At 52.5% G+C, this 24,497-nt stretch overlaps 2 protein-coding genes across 5 annotated transcripts; one reads left to right on the top strand and one right to left on the bottom strand.

The window, feature by feature from the left end:
* The first annotated feature begins 396 nt into the window (after positions 1 to 396).
* On the top strand, positions 397 to 19,411 carry Lztr1 (leucine zipper like post translational regulator 1). Its single transcript, XM_057763456.1, has 21 exons — positions 397 to 797; positions 1,151 to 1,213; positions 4,449 to 4,505; positions 7,811 to 7,890; positions 8,252 to 8,360; positions 9,631 to 9,714; positions 10,906 to 10,963; positions 11,838 to 11,977; positions 12,890 to 13,091; positions 13,344 to 13,499; positions 13,844 to 13,954; positions 14,603 to 14,695; positions 14,823 to 14,918; positions 15,000 to 15,165; positions 15,392 to 15,561; positions 15,682 to 15,838; positions 16,501 to 16,627; positions 16,719 to 16,868; positions 17,278 to 17,383; positions 17,461 to 17,541; positions 17,724 to 19,411. Exons 1-21 carry the CDS (start codon positions 598 to 600, stop codon positions 17,838 to 17,840), a joined length of 2,523 nt encoding a protein of 840 aa, XP_057619439.1. The 5' UTR covers positions 397 to 597; the 3' UTR covers positions 17,841 to 19,411.
* On the bottom strand, positions 19,289 to 23,196 carry Thap7 (THAP domain containing 7). 4 transcript variants are annotated; one of them, XM_057763459.1, is made up of 5 exons: positions 22,864 to 23,196; positions 22,616 to 22,695; positions 22,076 to 22,231; positions 20,657 to 20,797; positions 19,294 to 20,456 (listed from the first exon to the last, which is right to left on the bottom strand). In XM_057763459.1, exons 2-5 carry the CDS (start codon positions 22,693 to 22,695, stop codon positions 19,907 to 19,909), a joined length of 927 nt encoding a protein of 308 aa, XP_057619442.1. In that variant the 5' UTR covers positions 22,864 to 23,196; the 3' UTR covers positions 19,294 to 19,906. The 4 variants fall into 4 exon arrangements, with proteins under 4 accessions (XP_057619445.1, XP_057619443.1, XP_057619444.1 ...); XM_057763460.1 differs by lacking the exon at positions 22,864 to 23,196 and having other exon boundaries at positions 19,293 to 20,456; positions 22,515 to 22,620; XM_057763461.1 differs by lacking the exons at positions 22,616 to 22,695; positions 22,864 to 23,196 and adding an exon at positions 22,521 to 22,608 and having other exon boundaries at positions 19,293 to 20,456.
* Positions 23,197 to 24,497: the final 1,301 nt, after the last annotated feature.

The raw sequence follows: 24,497 nt of genomic DNA, 5'->3' as shown, positions 1-24,497 counted from the left end.
TTAAAATGCACGGTTCGTGATGTGGCCAAGTGCAGGGCTTGCCCATCAGGTCCTGGGACAAATGGAGAAATAGATGAATCTCCTGCTCCTAAACAGGAACGGAGATCCCAGAGGTTCTCCGCCACCAAGAGTCCCGGACAATAATAACGCCAAGGGGAGAGGGGAGCACTGAAGGCCAGGTTTGGGGGTTGCCAACAGAAGGTGGACGGTGGAGCCGCCTGCAAGCCGGAAACCTCATTTTGGAGTTCCGGGGGTGGTAGCTTCCGGGCGATGGCAAAGTCCAACTACAAGGCATGCTCTGGCCAGAGCGCGTTTCCAGAAAGGGAAAATCCAAGCCGATTCTTGGTCACAAATGCTTTCAGAATGTGAAGTGCTCACGGTATAATAACGAGAGGGCCCCGCCGCAGGACCCCTGACAGCTTGCCGTGCGCCGGAGAGCGCAAAGCTTGTCGGGAAGGCGGGCCTAGCTAGGTGCAAGCTGGCCAGACGTGCTACAGCGTCGGCGCAGGGCTCTTCGGGAAATGTGGTCCCTCGGCGAGGCCCGGGCGGTGGCCGTGAGCCCTGCAACCTGGGGAGCTCATCCGGCCTGAACTGGGGATGGCTGCGCCCGTAGGCTCGGGGGGCCCGATCGGAGCCGGGGCCCTGGCCGGAGGGGTGCGCTCCAAGGTGGCTCCGAGCGTGGACTTTGACCACAGCTGCTCAGATAGTGTCGAGTACCTGACGCTCAACTTTGGACCCTTCGAAACAGTGCATCGCTGGCGGCGCCTCCCACCCTGCGACGAATTCGTGGGCGCCCGGTACGACAGTGTGCAGGGGATCCTGAAGGCACTGGGAGTAGGGACGAGAGCTGAGGAGGTCCCAGGATGGGCTCTGGGGCGAGAACCCGTGTGATGTCCTGGGGTCAGTAGTGACCCTAGGCAGAGCACCAGACCTATTTGTTCTAAGGGTCCAGTTTGGGTCCCCGAGCAGAGGTATGGGTGGGAGTCTGAAGAGTCCTCGGTGTGTCAGATGTCCTTGCTGTCTGATGAAATTGAAGGATCTCTGTAGATCTTGGCATTTGAGAGGCTTTTACCCAAACTTATGTGGCAGTCACCATGGGTGTCAGCCAAGAGAGTCCCGGTCCCACCACCCTTCACCTCTTTCTTTCTAGGCGCAGCAAGCATACAGTCGTGGCTTATAAGGATGCCATCTATGTGTTTGGTGGAGACAACGGGTGAGTTTGCCTATTTTGATGGGAGTGGTGGCAGGGGACGGACGATGACAGTGAGACGGACTGTTGTCTGAGAATGGGAGTCATTAGCCATGTCCTGAGAGCCTCTATTTCCCTATCTGTGAGGTACCTTGTACCTGGTTCCCAAGTTACGGTGAGGAAGATCCTGCCCTTAGAGCCTTTTCACGCCGGCAGTCAAATGTCAGCGCATGCTCAGTACATGGAACTATACTTGTTTTGACTCTATAGCCTATATCACCCTGAGTGGCACTTTTCTTCTTTCTCTGTACTTTCCTCTGAGTTTTGCCCACTTGCTTGCTTTGTAACAAAAAGTATGGAGAACATGTTTGTTGTTGGTTTTACATCTATTTCTGTGGGGGTGCATATGGAGATCAGACCACAACATGCAGGAGATGTCTCAGATTGCGAGCCTTGGTGGCAAGTGCCATCTCTTGCTGAGCCCTCTCACTGCCTCCAAAATCAGTTTTATTGATGCTGTGCATGTCTCACTTCTGGTGATTTCCCTGTGTTGCTTTAACTTCCTGGAAAATAATCTTCCTGGAAATGACCTGCAGTTCTGGTGAGCGTCTCCATGCACACAGACTTATTAATTAAGCTGCGGTTTGTCGCAGGTAGCCTGGCGCAGGTGTATGGGTTCACACAGGTCCATGAAATGAAGACTCAGAAACACTTTGAGGATGAACTTAACCTTTGCAGCCATAGGGGACCCAGCCTCTGTGGACTGAACCTTTCCCTTAGCCCTTCAGTATTTTTATTTTTCCCTATAATTACACGTCAGCTAGTAGATTTCCATATGCTCAAAACAACCTGAATGAACCTTCCAAAAATACAATGCCAAGTGCAAATACCTGATTCATGAGGTACCACAGTTTTCAGGGTTGCCCCCTAACCAAGTTTTGCATAGGCTTTGTATCAGTGGGAAACTCTCAGACAAGATTCACATAGGGTAACAAAGTTTATCTGTAATACAAAGGATGGATTAGGACTGCGTGCTAACTCCGGAGCTAGGCCAGGTATGGCCTAATGGGGGTTATGGCTAGCGGCGATTGTGCCAGGCTGGCAGGCATTGCTGCCACAGAGATTATATGTTTGCATATGACTCCCTCCTCTCAGGCCCAGAACCTGGCCTAAAGCCCAGGAAGGGGACTCTTGGTCATGTAGCCTACCTGGGGTAGCTGATCTAGAGCAGGTGAGATATTCAGGACTCTATTAGAGCGTGCACACTTGGCCGTGGTCCTCTGGCATGTATCTTATCTCCACACCCTCTTTTTCAAGAGCAGCTGGGGATGCATTTACAACTGCTGTCAGTCAGAGCGCCTTCCTCTCAGCTCACGGCCCTGTGATGTCCGGGCACCTCCCTGTGGAAAATCGAGTCCTCCCAGGAGTGTATGAGGCCTACTGCACACTTGTGTTTTCCTGATTCTCAGCCGGCCCTCTGGCTGTCTTGCATTTGGATTGTTCGAAACACCCTGCTGTCCAGCCTTTTGCCATGTTGTTCCTTCCCAGACACGCTTCTCGCTTCCCTTCTAATGTTCCTTATGGATGAGGCCTTTCTGGCCTCACTTACGTCTTACCAGCTCCATTTGCCCCCACCCCCACCCCACACAGCCTGCAAGTGTTGGTGCCGATCTGTTTCCTCTGCCAAGACAAGGCATCTTTCTCCTCACCTCGCTGTACCAGTGCCCAGATGTCCCAGTCAGCATTTACTGAGTTAAAAGATGAGCCTTAGTAAGAAGTCCCCATACCAAAAAGACCAGGGTCCAACATAAGGTGGATGGTGGTAACTCAGGATCGCTGTCCTTAGCGTTTTCTGGAGCAGGAAGACAATTGTGTGGTGATAGCGGTAGTGGTTTCAGTGTGCGTTTTCAAAAGTTAGAGAGAGCTGAATTATGCATCTGTTTGACTGTGGCTTAAGATAAACCAGGGCAGCCTCCGTTCAACAGTGGAAGGAAGAGTTCCTACCGGGCAGTAGCACCTTTGCACACTGAAAGGTAGGAGCAAGGAAAGCTTGGGGTGGGGCCTGGTCAGGTAGGTTAGAGTTCTTCAGAGCGTCAGCAGGGGCCTCATGCACACCCAGGAAGACTGAGTCTCCAGTTTTGCAGGCAAACTGTTAGGTTTTGGGGATTATCTGATCCTTAGTGCTTGATTTTATGAGGCATTTGGCCCCAGTAACTGCTCTGGTTTGCCCTGGCCTTTGGGGGCCCAGTATAGGAACTCAGTTCAAAACAGTTAACAATCACCACGAAGTTTAAGTAGGAGTTAAATGAAGGAGGGCATGATACCAGCTTCTAAGCTTTGCCCTCCTAGCTGTTCGGCCATGCTTCCTTTCCCATAAAGTGAAGTCAGGGAGGGTATCCATCTGGCCCAGACTGAGCAAGGCGGGATGCCCTGTGAAGGCCTGGTCTGACGGGACTGCTTGAGGGGCCTGTTGGCTCACTTTTCTCCTTCTACCTTAACAAGAGTTGGTAACATGCGGTGATGCAGGCTGACCCGGTGGACAGTAGGTTCATCTTAATGCAGGTGATGTGGGCTGACCTGGTAGGCGCTGGGCTCATCTTAATGCCGGAGATGTAGGCTGACCCGGTGGACAGTGGGTTCATCTTAATGCCGGAGATGTAGGCTGACCTGGAGGACACTGGGTTCATCTTAATGCAGGTGATGTGGGCTGACCCGGTGGACACTGGGTTCATCTTAATGCAGGTGATGCAGGCTGACCCAGTGGACAGTGGGTTCATCTTAATGCAGATGATGCAGGCTGACGCGGTGGACACTGGGTTCATCTTAATGCGGTTGTTATGGCAGGTGGCAGGAAGGTGGGAAAGCATGCAGTCTCCACTGATGTTTGAGCCAGCATCTCATCATAGTGCAGCCTCGGAAGGCTTAAATGTAGGAGTAGGAATTCTGAGGGCTGGAGTGAGTGTGAGTGACAACTCCAGCCTCTGGGCCAGCTCCTGCTCTCCTCTCAGCGGGCTGCTGGTGGGGATCAGGCTGGCCCTGCCAGTGTGGGAGCCCTAGCTGCCCGTATCACTAGTTACTAATTTTGTTCTTTGGACATTGGTGGGTGTCTGAGTCTGGACAAGTCTGGAGGTCAGTGAGCCAGGCCCTTCCAGTTGTCTCCAACCCTGGGTGCACACCCTTGCCCATCTCTAAGATCCTGGTGAGGTAACACCTTCACACAGTAGCCTGGCTCCTGCCACCTTCTCTCTCTGCCTTTCAGAAAGACGATGCTCAACGATCTCCTGCGGTTTGATGTGAAGGACTGCTCCTGGTGCAGGTGGGTAGCCTCTGAGCTGCAGGGCCTGCCTGTCCTCCTGGAGAGCGGCAACACTGTGCTGCCTTCACTGGCGAATAGAGTCAGCTCATCGTGGAGGGCCGGAGGGAAATAGAACAGAGAAGAACCTTAGATGGCGTTCCTCCTTTTCACGGCTTTCTGTGAGAATGATTATCCTAAATGCTGTGAACTAAGGGGTCTGTCTGGTCTAGCTGGTGGCAATTAGACTCTGACCTGAGAGGGAGCTTCAGTCACCAGAATTTCTCCTGGGCCAGGAGCTGCTGTGGGATCTCAGAGAGGGCATGGGCAGGCCTTGGCTAATAAGTTTTCTCAGTTTTTCCAGGCTGCCGGCAGGGCCTCTTGTCCCACCCCTGTTTCTTAGGGCTAGTTGCCTGTTGGTGGACCCCACACAGGCATTGAACAGTATGCAAACCCTGTGAACCAGTCTCAGCTGTGTGTCCTTGCACACGCGCTACCTCCTCTCTTGGGGTGCCATATACTGTGTTTCCTGCAGTAGCCCGTGTCTGAGGGGAGACACAGACCTGAGACTTGGGGTTTACTGGACTTGCTAGTTCCAGCATCTGCTCACACAGGAGCACAGCGTCACGCAGCCCTTCTGGTTGTGTTCTGTGGTTTCCAGCAGCCTTCTGGGATGGGGTCTGTTTTTGGAAGAGGAGGATGCAGGGCTCCGGAGGTCGTGTGACTGCTGGACACCCAGCCAGGCAGGGCAGCTCCACTTGCCGTCATGCACCATCTTAGGGTTTCTATTGTTGTGCTGAAACACTATGACCAAAAGCGACTTGGGGAGGAAAGTGTTAATCTCAGCTCACAAGTCCATGTCACAGTCCATCACTGAAGGGAGTCAGGGCAGGAACTCCAGGCAGGTGTCTGGAGTCAGGAGCTGAAGCAGAAGCCATGAAAGAATGCTGCTTACCGGCCTGCTCCTCATGGCTCGCTTAGCCAGCTTTCTTATACCACCCACGACCACCTGCCCGGGGCGGTACCGCCTACAATGAGCTGGGGCCGCCCACATCACTAATTAGGTTAATGCCCTACAGGCTAGCTTACAGCCTGATATTATGGAGCCTTCTTCTCAACTGTGTTTCCCTATTCCCAGATAACTAGCTTGTGTCAGGTTAGCAAAAACAACAAAGCCCCACAACCAGCTAGGACCCTGCCCTCTGCCTTGTCCCCGGGTAGCACTGGCATAGCAGCAGGAATCATTCTCACACTTGATTTTAGTACAGCTGCTGCCAATTCTTTTATTTCGTTTTTCTGTGCTGGATGTAAAATCTAGGCACTGGTATATGTCAGGCAAGCACTTTAGCCTTTTTTTAAAGACAGGGTCTCATGTATATCCCGGCTGGCCTCACACTTGCTCTGCAGGGAAGGATGACCCTGACTGCTTGTGCCCTTCCATCTGCACCGGAGAACATCTCCACACAGCTGTCCCTCACCTCCTCATGTGACCTGTGGAGAACAGCTCCACACAGCTGTCCCTCACCTCCTTGTGTGTCCTGTGGAGAACAGCTCCACACAGCTGTCCCTCACCTCCTTGTGTGTCCTGTGGAGATCTGCTCCACACAGCTGTCCCTCACCTCCTCGTGTGTCCTGTGGAGAACAGCTCCACACAGCTGTCCCTCACCTCCTTGTGTGTCCTGTGGAGATCTGCTCCACACAGCTGTCCCTCACCTCCTTGTGTGTCCTGTGGAGATCTGCTCCACACAGCTGTCCCTCACCTCCTTGTGTGTCCTTTGGAGATCTGCTCCACACAGCTGTCCCTCACCTCCTCATGTGTCCTGTGGAGAACAGCTCCACACAGCTGTCCCTCACCTCCTTGTGTGTCCTGTGGAGATCTGCTTCATACAGCTGTCCCTCACCTCCTCATGTGTCCTGTGGTACTCATTCACACATGTACAGGCGCACACACACACACACACACACACACGCACAAACACACAGTGAGAAACAAAAATGAAAATCACTTTGAAGCCTCTGTGACTGTTAATCAAACGTTGCTTAAGCCAGGCGAACATGGTGGCATACACCTGTGACACCAGCACTCAGGAGGCTGAGGCAGAAGATCATAAATCAAGGACAGCATGAGTTCAGGACCCCCAGCTCAAAAATTAAAAAAAATAAAATCTAGGGATGTAGCTCAGCTCAGTGGTAGCGGTGCACATAGCACAAGTTCCAGGTTCATTACCCAACACTGCAAAAAATTGACATAGAGCCAGGTGTGGTGGCGGCAGACAATTACCATCTAGACTTCGGGAGGCAAGCAGGAAATCTGAGACCAGTCTTTGTAACGTAGCGAGACCCTCTCAAAAAACAGCGAAAGCTGAGCATAGCGGTGCACGCCCATAATCCCAGGATCTTGAGACCAGGATCAAGTTCTGTTGCTTACTTGAAAAAGCAAATTGTAAGCTACCCTCCAAATGAATAAATAAATAAATAAATAAATAAATAAATAAAGTGCCCCAGCCAAGCATCACTGGTGGCTCACACATTTAATCCTAGCACATGGCAGATATCTGTGAACTGAGGCCAGTCTGGTCTACACAGTGACTTCTAGGCCAGCCAAGACTGCATAGTAAGATTCTGCTTAAAGGGAAAAGACGTCAGAGATGGTGGCTTTTTAATCCCAGCACTCAGGAGGCAGGGGCAGGCAGATCTGTCTGAGGCCAGCCTGGTCTACAGAGCAAGTTTCAGGAGAGCCAGAGCTACCTCTGAAACCCTGTCTCGGGGGAAAAAAAAATTCTGAGAAGCCTCTTAGAGGTTTGGAAATGTGTGGAGCAAAGGCCTTCCTCCAGGCAGGATGTGCAAGAGTTTAATGCCCGCTACTTCAGCTTTCTCCTAGCTACTGATGTTTTTAGGGGTTCTATGAGAGAATTGGCACCTTAGAAATACAGAAATAAAGCAAGGCTGATGCCCTGGCATCCATCCCTTCTCTCATCTCTTTGGGCGACCAAGTGAAAGATCGCTTGAACCATAAATTAGAGGCCAGATTAGGCACTATAGTGAGAACCTGTCTGAAAGAATTAAATTACTGTAGTCATGGTGATGCCTCTCTAATTCCCGTATTCAGGAGACTGAGGTTGGAGGATGACCAATTTAAGGCCAGCTTAGACTACACAGCACCCTGAGTTACATGCCAGCCGGGACTACTTACAGCAACACCATAACCTGGAAAGAAAAGAAGGGAGGATAGGTAGAAGAGAGGGAGGGGGAAGGGAGAAAGGAAAACAAAGTATGGAGGTGTCAGTGCCTGACTGACCCCTCACTGACCTCACCCTGTGCCTCTCCAGAGCCTTTACCACTGGCACCCCACCAGCCCCCCGTTACCACCACTCAGCTGTCGTCTACGGGAGCAGCATGTTTGTCTTTGGTAAGCAGCCTCTTACCCTCCTGCACCCACAGACTTCTAGCTCCTGCCTCCTCCACCCTACAGGAGGCTCTCTGAGCTCTGGTGGGCGGGTGTTACCCACTGCCTTTGTCCACTGGAGTGCCCTGAACCTCTGGCTTGAGAGGACTGATTTCCCTAATGTTCTAAGCTCATGGGAATGGGGATGTCCTCTCTGACGGCTAGGGCAAGAAACATCCGTTTGCTCATTCTGCGTCCCCAGGGCTCATGCAGGGGGCATTTGGGTGGGCAGATGGAGCTAGAGGTTTGTACGTGTTAGCTAGGGCCCCACATTTAAATAAATGGTACCCCAGCTCTAACCTTTACTTCCATTCTCTTCACCCAGGGGGCTATACTGGAGATATTTATTCCAATTCTAACTTGAAGAATAAAAATGACCTCTTTGAATACAAGTTTGCAACTGGCCAGTGGACAGAGTGGAAAATTGAAGGGAGGTAAGCGGTTTCACTGGGAACTTTCACAGTAAGAGAATGACCTTCTGCCTGGGATGTGCCTCCTGCCACATTTCAGATAGGGAGCCTGTGGCTGGGAGACTTAACTGCTTGATTTTCATCACTGCTGAGTCCCGGGGGGGCAGGACTAGACAGGGTGTCTGCAGCAGGCCGGAAGCCAGTCACTGCCGCAGCCTGCGCCCAGGCGTACATCCCCTTCTTTCTCAGGACCCGGGGGGCTGTTTTGGGATTACATCCTTCAGTATTTTCATAGCACCTGGGGAGGTGCTGGGCCCGTGTGGACCACAGAATTTTTTTTGTTTGTATTTTCTTTTTTCTTAGCACTGGGGATGGAACCCAAGGCCTTTTTCATACTAGGCAAGTTCTTTATCATTGAGCCATATTCCAAGGCCTATATCTGATTCCTCCCCGCTCCATCTTTGAGACAGGATCTCGTGTAGGCTAGGCTAGCTTTGAACCTGCGGTGTATAGCTGAGGATGACCTTAAACATCTGATCCTACTGCCTCCAGCCCCTGATTGCTGGGGTTACAGACGTACTGCACCACGCCTGGTTTCGTGTGTGTTGGGAATCATGCCCAGGGCTCTGGTATGCTAGGAAAGCAGCCCACAAACTGTGCCACATCCCTGCCCCTTCGGAGGGTTCTTTTGATTTTGCCTTTGTGTGTTTTCCGCTGTTTGTTTTGAGTCAGAGTGTCACACAGTCCCACTGACCCTAGGCTTGCCATGTAGCCGAGGCTGGTCTTGAACTTCTGATCCTCCTCCTTCCATCCCTAGTACCAGGATTTACAGATATGTACCGTCATGCCCAGTTTCACCATCTGAATTTTTATATATCTGCTGCCTAGGCCTCTTGTGCTGTTGTTTGCTTCCGGTGCCCTAGTACCACCCTCCGAGCCCCAATATCAGGCAGATGTGGTCCTAGCTGCTGAACACACAGAGCCCTATGCTTCAGCCTTTCTAATGACTTTTCCTCATTAAAGAAAAAATTATCTATATGTACATACACACACATATAAAATAACCCCCACACACACACCAAATAGTTTGCTGGCATGTATATCTGTACCCATTCATGCCTGGTTCCCGAAGAGACCCAAAAGCATCAGACCCCCTGGAACTGGAATTACAGGGGGATGGTTGTGAGCTGCCATGTGGATGCTGGGAATTGAACCTGCGTCTCCTGAAGAACGAGTTCTCTTCAGTGTTGAGCCTTCTCTCCATCCCCTCCTCATTCGTTTCTTTATGTTCTAGGTTGCCGGTTGCCAGGTCAGCCCATGGGGCCACAGTGTACAGTGACAAGCTCTGGATCTTTGCCGGCTATGATGGCAATGCCAGGTAGGCAAGCAGCTGCCCATGTACTGTACTTCCATTATGTCCTCGGGGGCAGAATAAGCCCTCTTGGCACCTGAGTGCTCAGGCTGGGGTAAGTTACCTTGGTGGGTTTTGAGTTTCTTAGGAGAGCAGTGTGGAGGGAGGGCTTGTCTGTGATCCCTGGATTTCTTCAGATGAGAAGATTTGGAACTACAGAGGCCTGGAGGCTGGAAGCATCTCAGCTCAGGTCCAGCCCTGGGTTCCTCCCCACGTTACAGTTTTCTCTTTGTTTATTTATTGTTTTACGTTTTGTTTTTGTTTTAAGACAAGGTCTCTATGTAGCCTTGGCTGTCCTGGAATGCTCTGTGTAGATCTGGCTGGCTTTCAACTCACAGAGCTCCTTCTGCCTCTGCTGCCCAAGTGCTGGGGTTAAAGGTGTGAACCTCCACACAAGGCTTCCTCCTTGATTTAGAAAAGTTGTTGTATTTATCTGATAGCCAAATAGTGGATGCCCATTCTAAACTTGCGCATTGCAGAGACCAGTAACGGCGCCGTGCAGCAGTAGGCTTTATGGCTCACATCGTCTTTTCCCTGCCTCAGGTGGCTTGCCCTGTCTCATACCCTAGATGTTATATGTAAATCCACTTCTGTCCTGGCTGGTCAGAGAGTCAGCAGGAAGTGAGAGCTGCTAGGGGCTGGGTGCAGGGATTTTTTTTTTTTTTTTTTTGCTTTTTCTTTTTTTTTTTTTTTTGGTTTTTCGAGACAGGGTTTCTCTGTGGTTTTGGAGCCTGTCCTGGAACTAGCTCTTGTAGACCAGGCTGGTCTCGAACTCACAAAGATCCGCCTGCCTCTGCCTCCCAAGTGCTGGGATTAAAGGTGTGCGCCACCACCGCCCGGCTTTTTTTGCTTTTTCGAGACAGGGTTTCTCTGTGGTTTTGGAGCCTGTCCTGGAACTAGCTCTTGTAGACCAGGCTGGTCTCGAACTCACAGAGATCCGCCTGCCTCTGCCTCCCAAGTGCTGGGATTAAAGGCGTGCGCCACCACCGCCCGGCTGGGTGCAGGGATTTGACATAGCATCTTCTTCTCAGAAGTTCCTGTTTCTTTAAGAAAGATGGCACAGTTGCATCCTGACACATGGCAAGTGGTTCTTCCCTGGAGCTATCCCTCCAGCCAGGCTCAGGACCAAAGGATCCTGTCTCCTCTGTCCTCATGCAGGTTGAACGACATGTGGACAATTGGCCTCCAAGACCGAGAGCTCACATGCTGGGAGGAGGTGAGGGGTGCAGGGAGCATGATGCCGGTGGGAAGTCAGGGGCACTGGGGGGCGGATTGCAGCATCAAGAAGTGGGGGGTAAAGGAAGCTGGTATATGAGTGAGAGGTGCTAAGGTGGCATATGACAGAGACTGCCTTCTTCGCTTTACCAAGGCTCGCCTCTTCCTTTCCTTGACCCTCCCCCAGCCCAACTCCAGTATTAAGCAGAGACTCCAAGTGGGCTGGGGATATAGTATAGTTGGTAATGTAGCATGCATGAAGCCCTGGGTTTGATCCGCAGATCCACGTAATCTGGGTGTGGAGATGCATGCCTGTAATCCCAGCACTTGAGAGGTGGGTCAGAAATTCAGGGTGATTCTCAGCTACAGAGTGAGTTTGGGGTTAGCCTGGGCCACATAGCGAGTTTTAGGTTAGCCAGAGCTGCACAGAGAGATCCTGTCTCCAAAATGAATGAATGAATCATCAAGTAATAAAAGGCTTTGGAGTTGAGGCTGTAGTCCATGGTAGCATAGCATGCACGCATCCCCGGCTTTGATCCCTAGAAGCCAAGGTGGAGTCAGAGGAGGGAAAAAGCCCCGAGTCCAGGATGGGCAGAGTGCCACATGTGACAGACGTGACTTCTTCCAGGCCACCCTTGTGTGAACAAGCAGGGCAACCTTTTGTTCATTGCTTTTCCCTGGAACTTTATTTCTCTTGTAGAAATTACATCTTTAGTTCCAAATGAACCTCCTGATTTTAGCCTCAGCTGATCAGAACTGGGTCCGTGTGGGGGCGGTGAGGAGGCTGGAAACTGCCTATGTTTACTCACTTCCAAGTGCAGGGCAGTGCAGCCCCAGGCCTGCGAGGCCCTGGCTGAGCTCTGCCCCTACTGCAGGTGGCTCAGAGTGGGGAGATCCCCCCGTCCTGCTGCAACTTCCCTGTGGCTGTGTGCCGAGATAAGATGTTCGTGTTCTCAGGGCAGAGTGGAGCCAAGATAACCAACAACCTCTTCCAGTTTGAATTCAAGGACAAGACGTGAGTTTCCTGGGTTTTGAGGGACATGAATAATGCTCATTCCTGTGTCTGGCACCTGTTGTGATCTCTCCTCGTTCCCACATATAGTAGAGCATACAGCCTGGAGTATGAGCGTTTGACACCCTCATAGGCCCCTGGGCTATGGCTGTAGGTTAGCAAGATATGGCCTGAGTCAGAAGGATACCTCTTGCCCTGTGTATCTTGCTCACTGACACTGCTAACAAATGTGGTTAGCACTAATCTCATGGGATAGCACAAGATAAGTAGGGTAAAGTAGGCTGTCTACTTCCTTTGGCTGCTGGCTAGCCTTAGCACCCTGTGGTGGGGCTAGCCTCTGGCACTGGAAGTAATAAAGAAAAAGGAATAGGGCTTTGGAGGGGACACAAAAGCTTCTAGAAATCTAGGTGGAAGGAATCTTGTTGAGTACTGGGGCAGCCGTGGAATGAGCCTGCATCTGTTTTGGTTCTTCAGCTAACTTAGCAGAAAAGGGGATTTGTTGTCAAGTCCCGGGAGCCCCTGGAGGAGAGAAGTACTGGAGGCGCCTTAGTGCCTGGGCAGGCATCTCCCAGGCGGGGACTCTACTGTTAGGGCAGTGAGCAGAGCAATCGGGACAACACAAGTCCGTACAGCTCCATTCCCAGAGCAGACTCGTAGAGCCTCTGCCCTGTCACTGCTGTCTGCTCTGTGATGGCGGGAGGAGAGGGAGCTTGGGTAGGGCCCCATGGTGGGTTGCATGGAGCTGAGTAGGGCCAATGCCTGAGCTAAACGGGTCAAGGGATGCGGGACACTTAGGCCTGTGACTTCCCTTTAGACCATGGACTGGCACTACAAGGACTTTAGGGGAACCTCATAGGAGGCCCTTCTGTGGGGAGTGTGTGAGAGACCAGTGTTGGTTCATGGTCATGGCCCCAGGTGGACACGCATCCCTACTGAGCACCTGCTCCGGGGCTCCCCACCCCCGCCACAGCGGCGCTATGGACACACCATGGTGGCCTTTGACCGCCATCTCTATGTATTTGGGGGTGCAGCGGACAATACACTGCCCAATGAGCTGCACTGCTATGATGTGGATTTCCAGACCTGGGAGGTTGTCCAGCCCAGCTCTGACAGCGAGGTGAGTTCTGACCTGGATTCCCTTGGTCCCATATAGTCAAGAAGAGCAGCCTAAGAGCTCTCAAGGCCCGTAGTCCTATGTCCTTTACGGTTCCATGCCTGCGTCCCGTTACTTGCACTGTGCTGCAGACCTCTGGGAAGCACCCTGACCAGCCTCACAGTCTCACCCGATGTCTGGGCTCTCCTCTGGAGCCCATAGTGAGCCCTGGAAGGGATGGTGGCTTGTTACCTTCCTGCATATGTTTTCCTCAAGGTTGGTGGGGCCGAGGTGCCTGAGCGAGCTTCCTCTTCTGAGGAGGCATCAATCCTAACCTCAGAGGAGCGGAGCAGCTTTAAGAAGTCCAGAGATGTGTTTGGCTTAGACTTTGGCACCACTTCAGCCAAGCAGCCTGTGCACCTGGCATCAGAGGTGAGTGGCAAGGGCACTTATTAACATTCCATTACTCTCTGACACAGGAACTCTCAGAGGGTAGAGCAGGGTTCCTGGAAGAGCAGCATGTGGCTCTGGGTGCCCAGGCTTTACCCTCCGGTCAGTGTGACACAGTGCCCCAAATCTGCTGTTAACCTGGGGTTCTACACAACCTGCCCTGCCCTTTGCCCCACCCCAGCATCCCAGCCTCCCTCTGCACCTGCACCTACAAGGGACTGGAATCTTTGGCCTCTCCTCTTTCATGGCCGCATAGATCCGTGACACTAGCTTGGCCACAGGTTTACTGTTGGCCCCATCCCATTACTTGTCTACTTGCTCCTCAGCTGCCCAGCGGGAGGCTCTTCCATGCAGCTGCTGTCATCTCTGATGCCATGTACATCTTTGGGGGCACGGTGGACAACAACATTCGCAGTGGGGAAATGTACAGATTCCAGGTGTGTAGCAGGTGGGCCTGTGAGGCCTGCTGGGTAGGTGTGCCCCAGGGAAGCAACTGAGGCCAGTGGGTGAGGCTAGGGCTGTGCAAGGGTACCTGTTGATAGCTAAGCCTGTGGGTTGATGGTATCTCTGAGTAGTCTGGTGGAGAGGGCTGGGGATGCTGTCAGTCCAGATAGGCAGAGATGAAGCTAGAAGGAAGGGACCTTAATGCAGAGTGAGGCAAGCAGAGCCTCAGCTACAGAGAAGCGTTACCAGGGGAGCACACAGAATCAGCAAAGGAGTGGGCAAGCTGGGCTCTGTGCTAGGACCTCCAGGGAAATCAGCCTAGGGAAAGCTGTGGGGAGCCAGCTTTCCCAAACCTGGAGGAACAGGTTGTTAGTATAGGGTCCCCTGGCATAGTGGAGGCATGGATGAATCTGTTTCAGTGGTGGGTCCGGGGGGATGAGGTTGCTGGAATACCTGGGTCCAGGTTTTTAGAAACGATGCAGCCTTCCTAAAGCCTGGGAGCCTACATCAAGGAAAAAACAGTGGACATTGGAGGCTTTAGTCATGGCCCAGGCATTACAGCCCTCACCTGACCCTGAGGGTCATGGCTGGCTGGTCTCAGAATAGCCTTTGTTGCATGCTCACTGAGTCTCCTTCTGCAGTTCTCTTGCTACCCTAAGTGCACGTTGCATGAAGACTATGGGCGCCTTTGGGAGGGCCGCCAGTTCTGTGATGTGGAGTTTGTGCTTGGTGAGGTAGGTGACTGACCTATACCAGCCTCACCTATAGCTGCTGAGTAGAGCTTTGCCCTGGCCTGCTGGCATCTGTCCCCAGGGCAGGGGTCCTGTGCTTTCACCCACATACTATTCATCCTTTATGCAGAAGGAAGAGTGCGTGCAGGGCCATGTTGCCATCGTCACTGCACGGAGCCGCTGGCTTCGTAGGAAGATCTTGCAGGCTCGAGAGTGGCTGGCCCAGGTAAGGTCTTCCTTATCCCCCATGACTGGGAAGCTTTGGCCACTGTTTACTAGGGTGCCCTGAGCTCCCTTTTCCCCACAGAAGCTGGAGGAGGATGGGGCTGTAGCTCCCAGGGAAGCCCCTGGTTCAGCTGTGGGCAGGGCACGGCCGCCCCTGTTACGTGTGGCTATTCGTGAGGCCGAGGCCCGGCCATTCGAGGTGCTCATGCAGTTTCTCTACACAGACAAGATCAAGTACCCACGGAAAGGTCTGCTTCGGGTTTGGGTGGTGTGGACCAGGGAGGGGATGTGGAGAGGCAGAGGTGGTACTGAGAGGGCTGTTACAGATGTGCCTGCAGCACAAGCCATAGTCAGCTGGCATGTAGTCCACCTGCCATCTTGCAGCCCTGACCCTCTTATGCATGGAGGGAGCCCTGGGCCCTTTTCTAGGCCCTGCTTTCCTGAGGCTCTAGGCTCAGGGGCTTTTTGGCACAGGCCATGTAGAGGACGTGCTGCTCATCATGGATGTCTACAAGTTGGCGCTCAGCTTCCAGCTGTGTCGCCTTGAGCAGCTGTGCCGGCAGTACATCGAGGCCTCTGTGGATCTGCAAAACGTGCTGGTTGTGTGTGAGAGCGCAGCCAGGCTCCAGCTGGGCCAGCTCAAGGTACAAGCCAGGCCTTCCTGGCTGGGGTGGGGTGTGTCCCCTTGCTCCTCACTGCAAACTCTGCTGCCCAGCCTGGGCCTTGACCTGATTCCAATTGCCTGCTGTGCCTGTCTGTCCCAGGAGCACTGCCTGAACTTCATAGTGAAGGAATCCCACTTCAATCAGGTGATCATGATGAAGGAGTTCGAGCGCCTCTCGTCCCCACTGATTGTAGAGATTGTGAGGCGGAAGCAGCAGCCACCCCCTCGAGCCCCCTCGGATCAACCTGTGGACATTGGTAGGGAACTGGTGACAAAAGCCTTAACCTACCTGCCAGACTCTACTCAGGGTGGCTCTGTGGCCCACCAGGTGCTCCCAGTCATAAAAGCAGGGAGGGACAGAAGCAGGCCTGTCTCAAAGTATTCACAGTGGCTTTCAACAGCAAGCTGTGTACCAGTGAGCCTGGGGACCACGAAACCCACTCTTCAGAGGGCCCTGTGCCTCTCTGGTTAGCTGGTCAGATCTGATGTCAAGTGAGCAAGGCAGCTGCAGCTACCTATTGTCTAGTACTTCTTGTCCTACCCGGTGGAGAAGATTGATAGCACCTTCACTTCCCCAGCTCTCTTTGGGGCTTGTACTAGCCCTTGCCACTGGCATGAGGGTCCAAAAGATAGGCCAGGAGGGGAGTCCAGCATGAGACTGGGAGCTGGGCATAGAGGGCATATCGTGGAAGATCGGGTATTGGTGCAGCATCCCTGAGGGCCAGAACAAGGACTTGGGGTTTCCAGGTGTCCTGAGGGCCAAGGGAAGAAGACTGGCACTTCTGACTTGGGGAAACTCTGAGCAGAGCAGCAACATGGTCCCTGTGGAAAGGTGGTGTATATTGGTCCAGAAAGCAAAGGTGGCCTCTTCATTCAGGGTGGAAGTGGGAATCTTCTAAGGTCCTTCTACACCCGCCAGGCACATCTTTGATCCAGGACATGAAGGCATACTTGGAGGGGGCAGGCTCAGAGTTCTGTGACATCACACTACTGCTAGATGGCCACCCACGACCAGCCCACAAAGCCATCCTAGCTGCCCGTTCTAGGTATGTTGAGGGTGTTTGAAGGAGGGCAGGGCAGGGCAGGGCCTTGATGCTTTCTTCTCCTAAGAGTTGGGATCTACCTCCTTGTTTACAGCTACTTTGAGGCCATGTTCCGTTCATTCATGCCGGAGGATGGGCAGGTGAACATCTCTATCGGGGAGATGGTGCCTAGCAGACAGGCCTTTGAGTCCATGCTACGTTACATCTACTATGGCGAGGTCAACATGCCCCCTGAGGACTCACTGCATCCTTTATCTGCTGGTGCTCCTGGGTCATGTTTGGTTCCTGTTGCTCTGTTGGCTGGGTGATCTTGGCCTGACACCTAATTCTAGAGTGTGCAGTGCTGGTGCTGGGCCTGCTGGACAGTGATTCCTCGTGGTTTCTGTCAGTAGTGTTTGAACCTGAAGTGCAAGGATACCTGATGGGGCCAGCAAGGGCGTGGAGGAGTTCTGTGGATGTGCACATGGGAATGAGATGATTCAGGTTTTCTTTGGGTCTTGACTGGGGCCTTTGAGCCTGAAATGGGGCTCTGGCTTCTGAGGTCTGTGTAGTTCTGGCAGTACCCTCCCAAGGAGGACAAGAGATGTGGCAGGATGGGTGAACACAAGTGAATACGTGTCCTTTGACTTGGCAGCTCCTTAACTTGTGCCCAGCTACCTGTTTGCAGCCCCCTACTACTATGGCTTCTACAACAACAGACTGCAGGCGTACTGCAAGCAGAACCTGGAAATGAACGTAACAGTGCAGAATGTGCTACAGGTAGTGCTTGGTACCTCTGGGCCACACCTCTGCCCGTGGGTGAGCTGGGCTGGGCCTCATGGTTCCTGCCATTGCAGATTCTGGAGGCGGCTGACAAGACGCAGGCATTGGACATGAAGCGGCACTGCTTGCACATCATTGTGCACCAGTTCACCAAGGTCAGGCTCCGGCCCCTGTGCTCTAGGTCCCAGCCCTCCCCAGCAGGCCCAGACACCTCTTGGCCATTGCCCACTGTCCTCAGACAGCCAAGCCCTGAGCAGGCTGGACCCCAAGAGGATTCAGCTGCCCACCCTGGTCCTCCTGGGAGTCTGATTTCATCTAGTTTTGGTCATCTGTGCAGGTCTCTAAGCTTCCCACTCTGCGGTTGTTGAGCCAGCAGCTGCTGCTGGACATCATAGACTCCCTGGCCTCCCACATCTCTGACAAGCAGTGTGCAGAGCTGGGTGCTGACATCTGAGGATCTTTGTGAGGACTCTACCTGTTTGGAGAGTGATGACCCTCAACTGATTGGCCACATCTACACCTACAGAGTGATCCCACCTGTGGTTCCCAGCTTGTACAAGGCATCGAGGTGTACCGAATTCCTAGAGGGCATGTCCTTCATTGCGGACACAGGCCCCACGGGGAATGGCAAATGAAGCAGACACCCTTTCCAGCTGGCACCTCTCCCAAGATGACCAAACTCAGGGATACCACTCAGCGGTAGAAAGATGACGGAAGTGTGGCTTTGTGTTCCCCATGGGTGTGCTGTGGATCCAGGCATGGAGTCCTATAGTCAGGGTGAGGTCAGGGTGAGGGCTTGGCAAATTACTCTAGCAACAGGCTATATTCCACTCCTTACCCACAACTTGAGAATGGGGACCAGTGACAGCAGTGGTCTGATCCTAGATATGAACTTTGGAAGGTTTTCCTCCCAGTCCACAGGGCAGCAAGTGTAGCTCAGCCCCCCAGAGGCTGCATATTCCAGCTCACCCAGAGTGCGTATCTGGGCCAGAGAAGTCGGCAGACGCTCCTGTGTGTCTTCTGTCACTGACATGCCTCTTTTAAAGCTGGGGCAATGCTACATACACACTTGGCTGGCATGGTGGCCACCTTTGGTCTGCCTCTGAAGCACAGGACAGTTCCGTGGCTTAGGAGATTCCCCAGATATGGGTTTAGCACATCTTGCCTGTTCTACCTATGTCAACATGGTGTCAGTCATAAGGAAGAGAAAACTGACTGCATATTGAGGTATCTCCTCAGAGACCTAGACTGTCTGGGGACATCCATCCATGCTGCCTGACATCAAGACAGAAAAGCCTACATCCCAATACAGCCCAGTGGATTTTTTTTTTTTTTTTTTTTTTTTTTTTTTTTTTTTTTTTTTTTTTTGAGTACAGGAACATACTCTGTCCTAGGAAGCCAGAACTTACTTTGGAGAAATGCTTGTGTCTTCCTGGCCTTAGAACACAGAACGAAGTTCCCTCCTATGCTCCATTAACCCCATACTGTGGGGCTCCAGGAAGAAAGGTGCCCTGGGTGGCAGTCCCATACAGCTAGGAAGTGGCCTGGTTATAAGATAAGGTACTAGGCACAAGCTGGGGCTGGTAGCTGAGCTCAAGCAGCAGTAGTAAAGGGGAGTGGAGGGTGCCAGCCTACAGTGTGTAGCCAGGCAGGTTGGGTGAGTCTGTTGTGCTGCGTCAGAGCCACTCCCCCAAGGTGGTGATGGCATCCAAGCCTCTTTTGCGGGGAACACCTGACAACTTTGGTCTACAAATCTTGCTTCATGCTGACCCCTGTAACTTAACTGACCTTCAATTGTCTCCTCTACATAGGATACAAATAAACATATTCACCCAGGGCTCCATAAAGAAAACTTTTTGACAACCCTGTGTACAAATTCAGCCAGAAACTCAACTGTGCTTGAGCTATGTGGCCAAGGAGCAGTAGGGAAAGGCCATGTGCTTGGTGTTTACCATGGACAAAGCTATAGTAAGAAGCCTATGTTCCCAAGATAAATACAGTACCGGAGCCAGGATCTAAAAGACTTAACATTTCCCTAAGTGTGGCCTTCAGCCTGACAAGTGTAGCACCCTATGTTGCTTTTGAGTCTTCCTAAGTGTGGCCAGGAGCGGGCAGAAGCTTCCTTCACATGAGAACCAAGTCTGACATTTTGCATGATGGCACATGCCTATCATTCTATTCAGAAGGTACAAGAAGCAGAATTAGGAGTTCAAGCTTCAATGATACCAGCCTGATTCAAAAAAAAAGGACTGGGAGGGAGGCAGAGTTGAACCAGAGGAGCTGGCTTACCTAGAAAGTAACTAAATAAGCAGAGGGACTGCAGACAAAGATTCCCCATGGTCAAGAGGTTACCTGCCAGGGACTGAGCCCTTTGGGGCTTTGGCCGCTGTCTGGGGAGGAGGCTAGCACCCCCAGCTGAACCAGACTACATGGTTTCTTTCTACCATCCACTTTATTGTGACTTCTGGCCAGCCTGGTAGATGCAGTTCCAATCAAGTGTCTCTGAGCCGTAGTGCGTCCTCATGCCATGCTGTTGCTCAGCTGCATAGCAAAGTCCTGTACATGGTCCTTCAGGGTTTGGCGGGCATCTGCCTGTGCCCGCTTCTCTCGTGCCCGTTCCTGCTGCAGCTTGGTCAGTCGAAGCCTAAGCCGCTGTTCCCGCCGTTTGCAGGCTTGCAGCTGTCGCTGGGCCTTGTCCAGAGCATCAAGAGCTGCTTCAGCTCTCCTCTTCCAGAGCAGGGCACTCCCCACTTGGTAGCTGTGCTCATTCTGGATGTAGGCTCCAGCAGGTGGTGGCAGCCGTAACATGTAAGCAGACGGGGAGATAGGCCGAGGCTCAAGAGGGGAGGGGTGCCGCTCTGGTGAAGGCTGGGCACTACAGCCTGCTTCATCTGCTTGGGCACCCAGAGGGCCCAGAAGATCTGAGAAGGGGCTGTTAAGGCCAGGTTCCAGCCTCACAGCCGGGGATGCAGGCAGAGTGGCAGGTGCTGAGGCTTCTTCCACGGGGAAGCAGATGATGTTAGCAGGAATCGGGGAAAACGGAGTTGTGGGTCCTTGACCTTCAGAGCAGCTGGAGGGGAGACAGAAAGAAACTGACTAGCCAACTGAGGGCATGCCAGGCCCCTCTCATGTGCCCATGTAGACTCCCTAACACCTTAGCCCCTTCACTGGGTTTAGGCAGCAAGACCGCTGTTTAGTGAAGATGCTGGCAACTGCAGTCCAGTCCCTTAGCCCTGGGGGGAGGGTGGGGCATCCCCCTCCTGCACGTACCGCTTCCTGCATCGCCGGAGCCGGCTGACATCAGGCAGGCCAGGTGGATAACCATGCCCCTTGGTCTTGGTTGTTCGACGTAACTTGGAGAAAGACTCAAATATGGTGGGGACTGCCCCTTCCTTCAGCCTGTGATACCCACTGTGGGGAAAAGCAGCCCAGATGAGCTGGAGAAAAAGGGCTGCCACTTCCCCTGGGGTCCCAACATAGGCCCCTAGCACTAGGGCTGAGGCTCTGAGGCACATTGCCAATAAATCTGAAGAATGCCATGCTCAGTGAAGTCAAACTAGTCTTCCCTGTGAACGAGCTTCTGGAGACGAGTGCAAAACCTCCAGCCAGAGCCGGAAGAAGCAGGTGCTGAATACCTTTTTTGTGTGGAGACCAGAGGCCTTCCTCAATTATTCTCCACCTTTGTAAAGATTTCCTTTTTCTCCTTAAAGCCACTTTGTTTAGATGTGGGGTGTTTTGCCCATGCCTGTGACTGTTCACCATGTGGAGTCAGGAAAGAGCACTAGGTCCCCTGAGCTAGAGTTTACTGTGTGAGCCACTGTGTGGGAGAAAGGCAAATGAGCCCAGGTTGTCTGGAAGAAGTCAGTGCTCTTTTTGGTTTTTGAGACCGGGTTTCTCTGTGTACTCTGGAGCCTGTCCTGGAACTAGCTCTTGTAGTCCAGGCTGGCCTCGAACTCACAGAGATCCACTGCCTCTGCCTCCCAAGTGCTGGGATTAAAGGCGTGCGCCACCACTGCCTGGCTTGACGCCAGCGGTCTTAACCTCTGGGTCACCTAGCCAGCCCTATTTATCTTAGGAGTACGAATGTTTTGCTGCGTGTATGTATGTGTACCACCTGTGCCCTCACAGGGAGGAGGAAGTGAGGATCCCTTGGAGCTGGAATTGAACTCTGGTCCTCTGAAGAGTGACAAGTGCTCTAAACTGTTAAGCCATCTCTCTCGAGCATCCACCTTATTTTTTCATTTACTTAAATTGATTTGTTTTTAAGACAGTCTCTCCTTGAACATAGGGCTCGATAACTTAATCTAGACTAGCGAGCTGCTCAGTGAGCCCAGGGAACCCTTTGGCTTTGTCTTCTCCAGGCCTGGGATGAAAAAACAAGCAACCACACGTGGCTTTTTATTTGGGTATTGAATTTGAATTCAAGTCCTCCCGCTTGCATACCAAGTCTACCAATGGGTCTATTTCCCCAACTGGGAAAGACGTTTTCTCTGATGCCACTGACACAGTGATCCCGGGGCCATGCTCTTCTGTACAGAATTGGAAAGGCACAACACCCTTGGCAACAGGTCTGTCTGAGCATGCGAGCCAGTTGTTCACGGACCTCACCAGGGCATAGAGCTGCCCCGCTTAACCCACTGCTCTGATGCCTCACACCCCATTCTAGCGTTGGCTGGCAGTAAGACCCACCTGATTCCCACCAGCTCAAAGCAGTTTTCCTCGAAGTGTTTGGAGCAGAAGTAGATGTATTCAGAGGCCGGGTCCCACAGGCCCTGGCCGCTGGGGTCCAGCCGCTGACAGTTGGCCAGCCACAAGCCGCGCCTGGGATTGTCTTTCTTGGGAAGTCTGCAGAGCCACAAAACCGTGAGCACCAGGATGCTGTAGCCTGCGATAAGGATGCCCAAGCTCCCCAGGCAAGACTGGCAGACCTCCCCACGGCCCTTTCCGATTACCACCCTCTAAGGGGGAACTGAGGACAAGAGGAGGAACGGGGCCTGCTCAGCATCACCTAGCAGGAAAGAGCCAGAACTCCAAGTCCAAGGTAAGTAAGCGTTCAGTCCCTTTTCTGTTGGACTCGAGATCACTCGACCGCCCCTTTCACCCTCCCGCTCACAAGTTCAAGCCTCACTTCGACCTCAGGAAGGCGCCGTCTCCTGAGGGGCCTAAAGTGCCGCAACACCAGCGCCTGCGCATGTGAGCCCTCGCGTGCCACTACGCACGCGCGCTGACCTGTGGAAGGAGATGCCGCGGTTGCGAGTCTCACGCGTATCCCGAGTGCAGCAGCCGGCGGCGGAGCAGTGTCGCGGCATCTGGGGAAGGGGCGGGCACTGGGTCGTGGGCGGCAGTCGGGGGAGGACTGCCTTCACGCCCAGTCGCCACTCCTTCCAGAGGGCCTGAGCCTGGCGGCTCCCCCGCAGCCCGACCTCGGCCCAGTCCCGTCCTAACTCGTTCTACAGACTCCCGTCAGCGGTACTCACGGTCTTGCCATTGCTGCGCCGCCAGTCTCGCGATGGGTGGGTCAATGCGGAAGTTGGTAGCGTAGGGACTCCGTAGCCGGTGGCGACTGCCCTCAATGGGCGGGACCGGAAGAGATCCTGGCGGGAGGGCCACCGGATGTTGTGGGAGTGCGGAAAGATCGTTGCTCACGGGATGCTTGAGGTTCCAGGAGCGGCTGTTCGAGCGCTCGTTTGCTCTGTTTGTTTCCAAGGTAACTGCTGAGCACTCTCCTTCGGGCTGCCCGGGTGCGGTCTGTAGTGCTCCCTGAACTTCGTAAGCGGACACGCCGGTTGAAAAAGATCCACCCCCAAGAAAAACCTGGGCTCTTGGCCTGAAAGAACTCCACCAAGGGCCAAAGGTGACTCGGCACTTGGCTGCCAACCTTGAGGATCTGAGTTTTGATTCCCAGGACCCACATGGTACAGGAGAGAAGCAAAGCCCAGTAATTTTCCTCAGACCCTCACATATTGCACATGTGCATGCATACATATGCACAGGGTAAAATGTAAAGACAAAAAAAGAGGTCTTAGGGTAACGGAATTAACTGCGTAAGCAGAGGGGCTGCCAACACGCCCAAGAGATTGGATGCCACGGGTCTGCGCCCGCTGGAATTTTACCACTATCTCAAGAGAATCCTGGCACTCCCAGCTGGGCCTGACAACAGGATCTCTTTCTGGCTTCTACTTTATTATGATATCTGGAAGTCCTGGTAGGTCCATTTTAGAACAGGGTCATTTTGATTTGCATTTCCCTGATGGCTAAGGATATCAACTTGTCATCTTATTAGTGGTGCTGATGATTAACATAAGGTCCTCCCAAAAGAGCTTCTTTTGTGTCATTAGAAGATACAAGTAAATCAAGAAACTCTCAAAACAGTAAAGCTGTTAGGATGATCTTTGTCTTGTTAACATAGGGTAGTGCAGCAATGGCAGATAAAAGAGAGGGACTCATAATCAAGAAAATTTAAGAGGGGCTAGAGAAATGGCTTGGCAGTTAACAGAACTTAACTGCTCTTGCAAAGGATCCAAGTTCATTTCCCTGCATTCATATGGCAGCTCACACCTGTTTGCAACTCCAATTCCAAGGAATCTAGCCTCCGTGAGCACCAGGCATGCACGATGCACATTCCCACACATACATGCAAGCCAAACATTTACACCCTTAAAATAAAGCAAACTTTAAACATGTGTAAGAGTCTGGGAGACAGATTGGCTGCTGAAGTGCTTGGCCAAGCACAAGGGGTGACTTTGATTCCCCTAGGTAATAAAGACTGAGCTTGGTGGTGCTCACCTGTAATGCCTGTGCTAGGGGGAAGTGGATCCCTAGGGCTTCGCAGTCAGTTTAGCCTGTTTGGCAAGTTCTCAGGCAGTGAGAGACACATGGTCTAGAAAAAAAAAAAGGTGACTCCTGTGTCCTGGTCCTAGTAAAATTTAAAATAAGAGCCTTTCTTTCTTTCTTTCTTTCTTTCTTTCTTTCTTTCTTTCTTTCTTTCTTTCTTTCGAAACTGGGTCATACTGTATAGCCTTGGAGATTGCCTTGAGTCTCAGAAGGGACTTGGGATTTTTAAACTGTATTGAGATTGTAAAAGTCTACCGGGACTTTAGAAGTTGGACTA

The sequence above is a fragment of the Chionomys nivalis genome, chromosome 3 (assembly GCF_950005125.1).
Source record: "Chionomys nivalis chromosome 3, mChiNiv1.1, whole genome shotgun sequence".
NCBI lineage: Eukaryota > Metazoa > Chordata > Mammalia > Rodentia > Cricetidae > Chionomys > Chionomys nivalis.
Note: the sequence above shows the minus strand (reverse complement) of the source record. Positions and strands in the feature narration are given on the sequence as shown.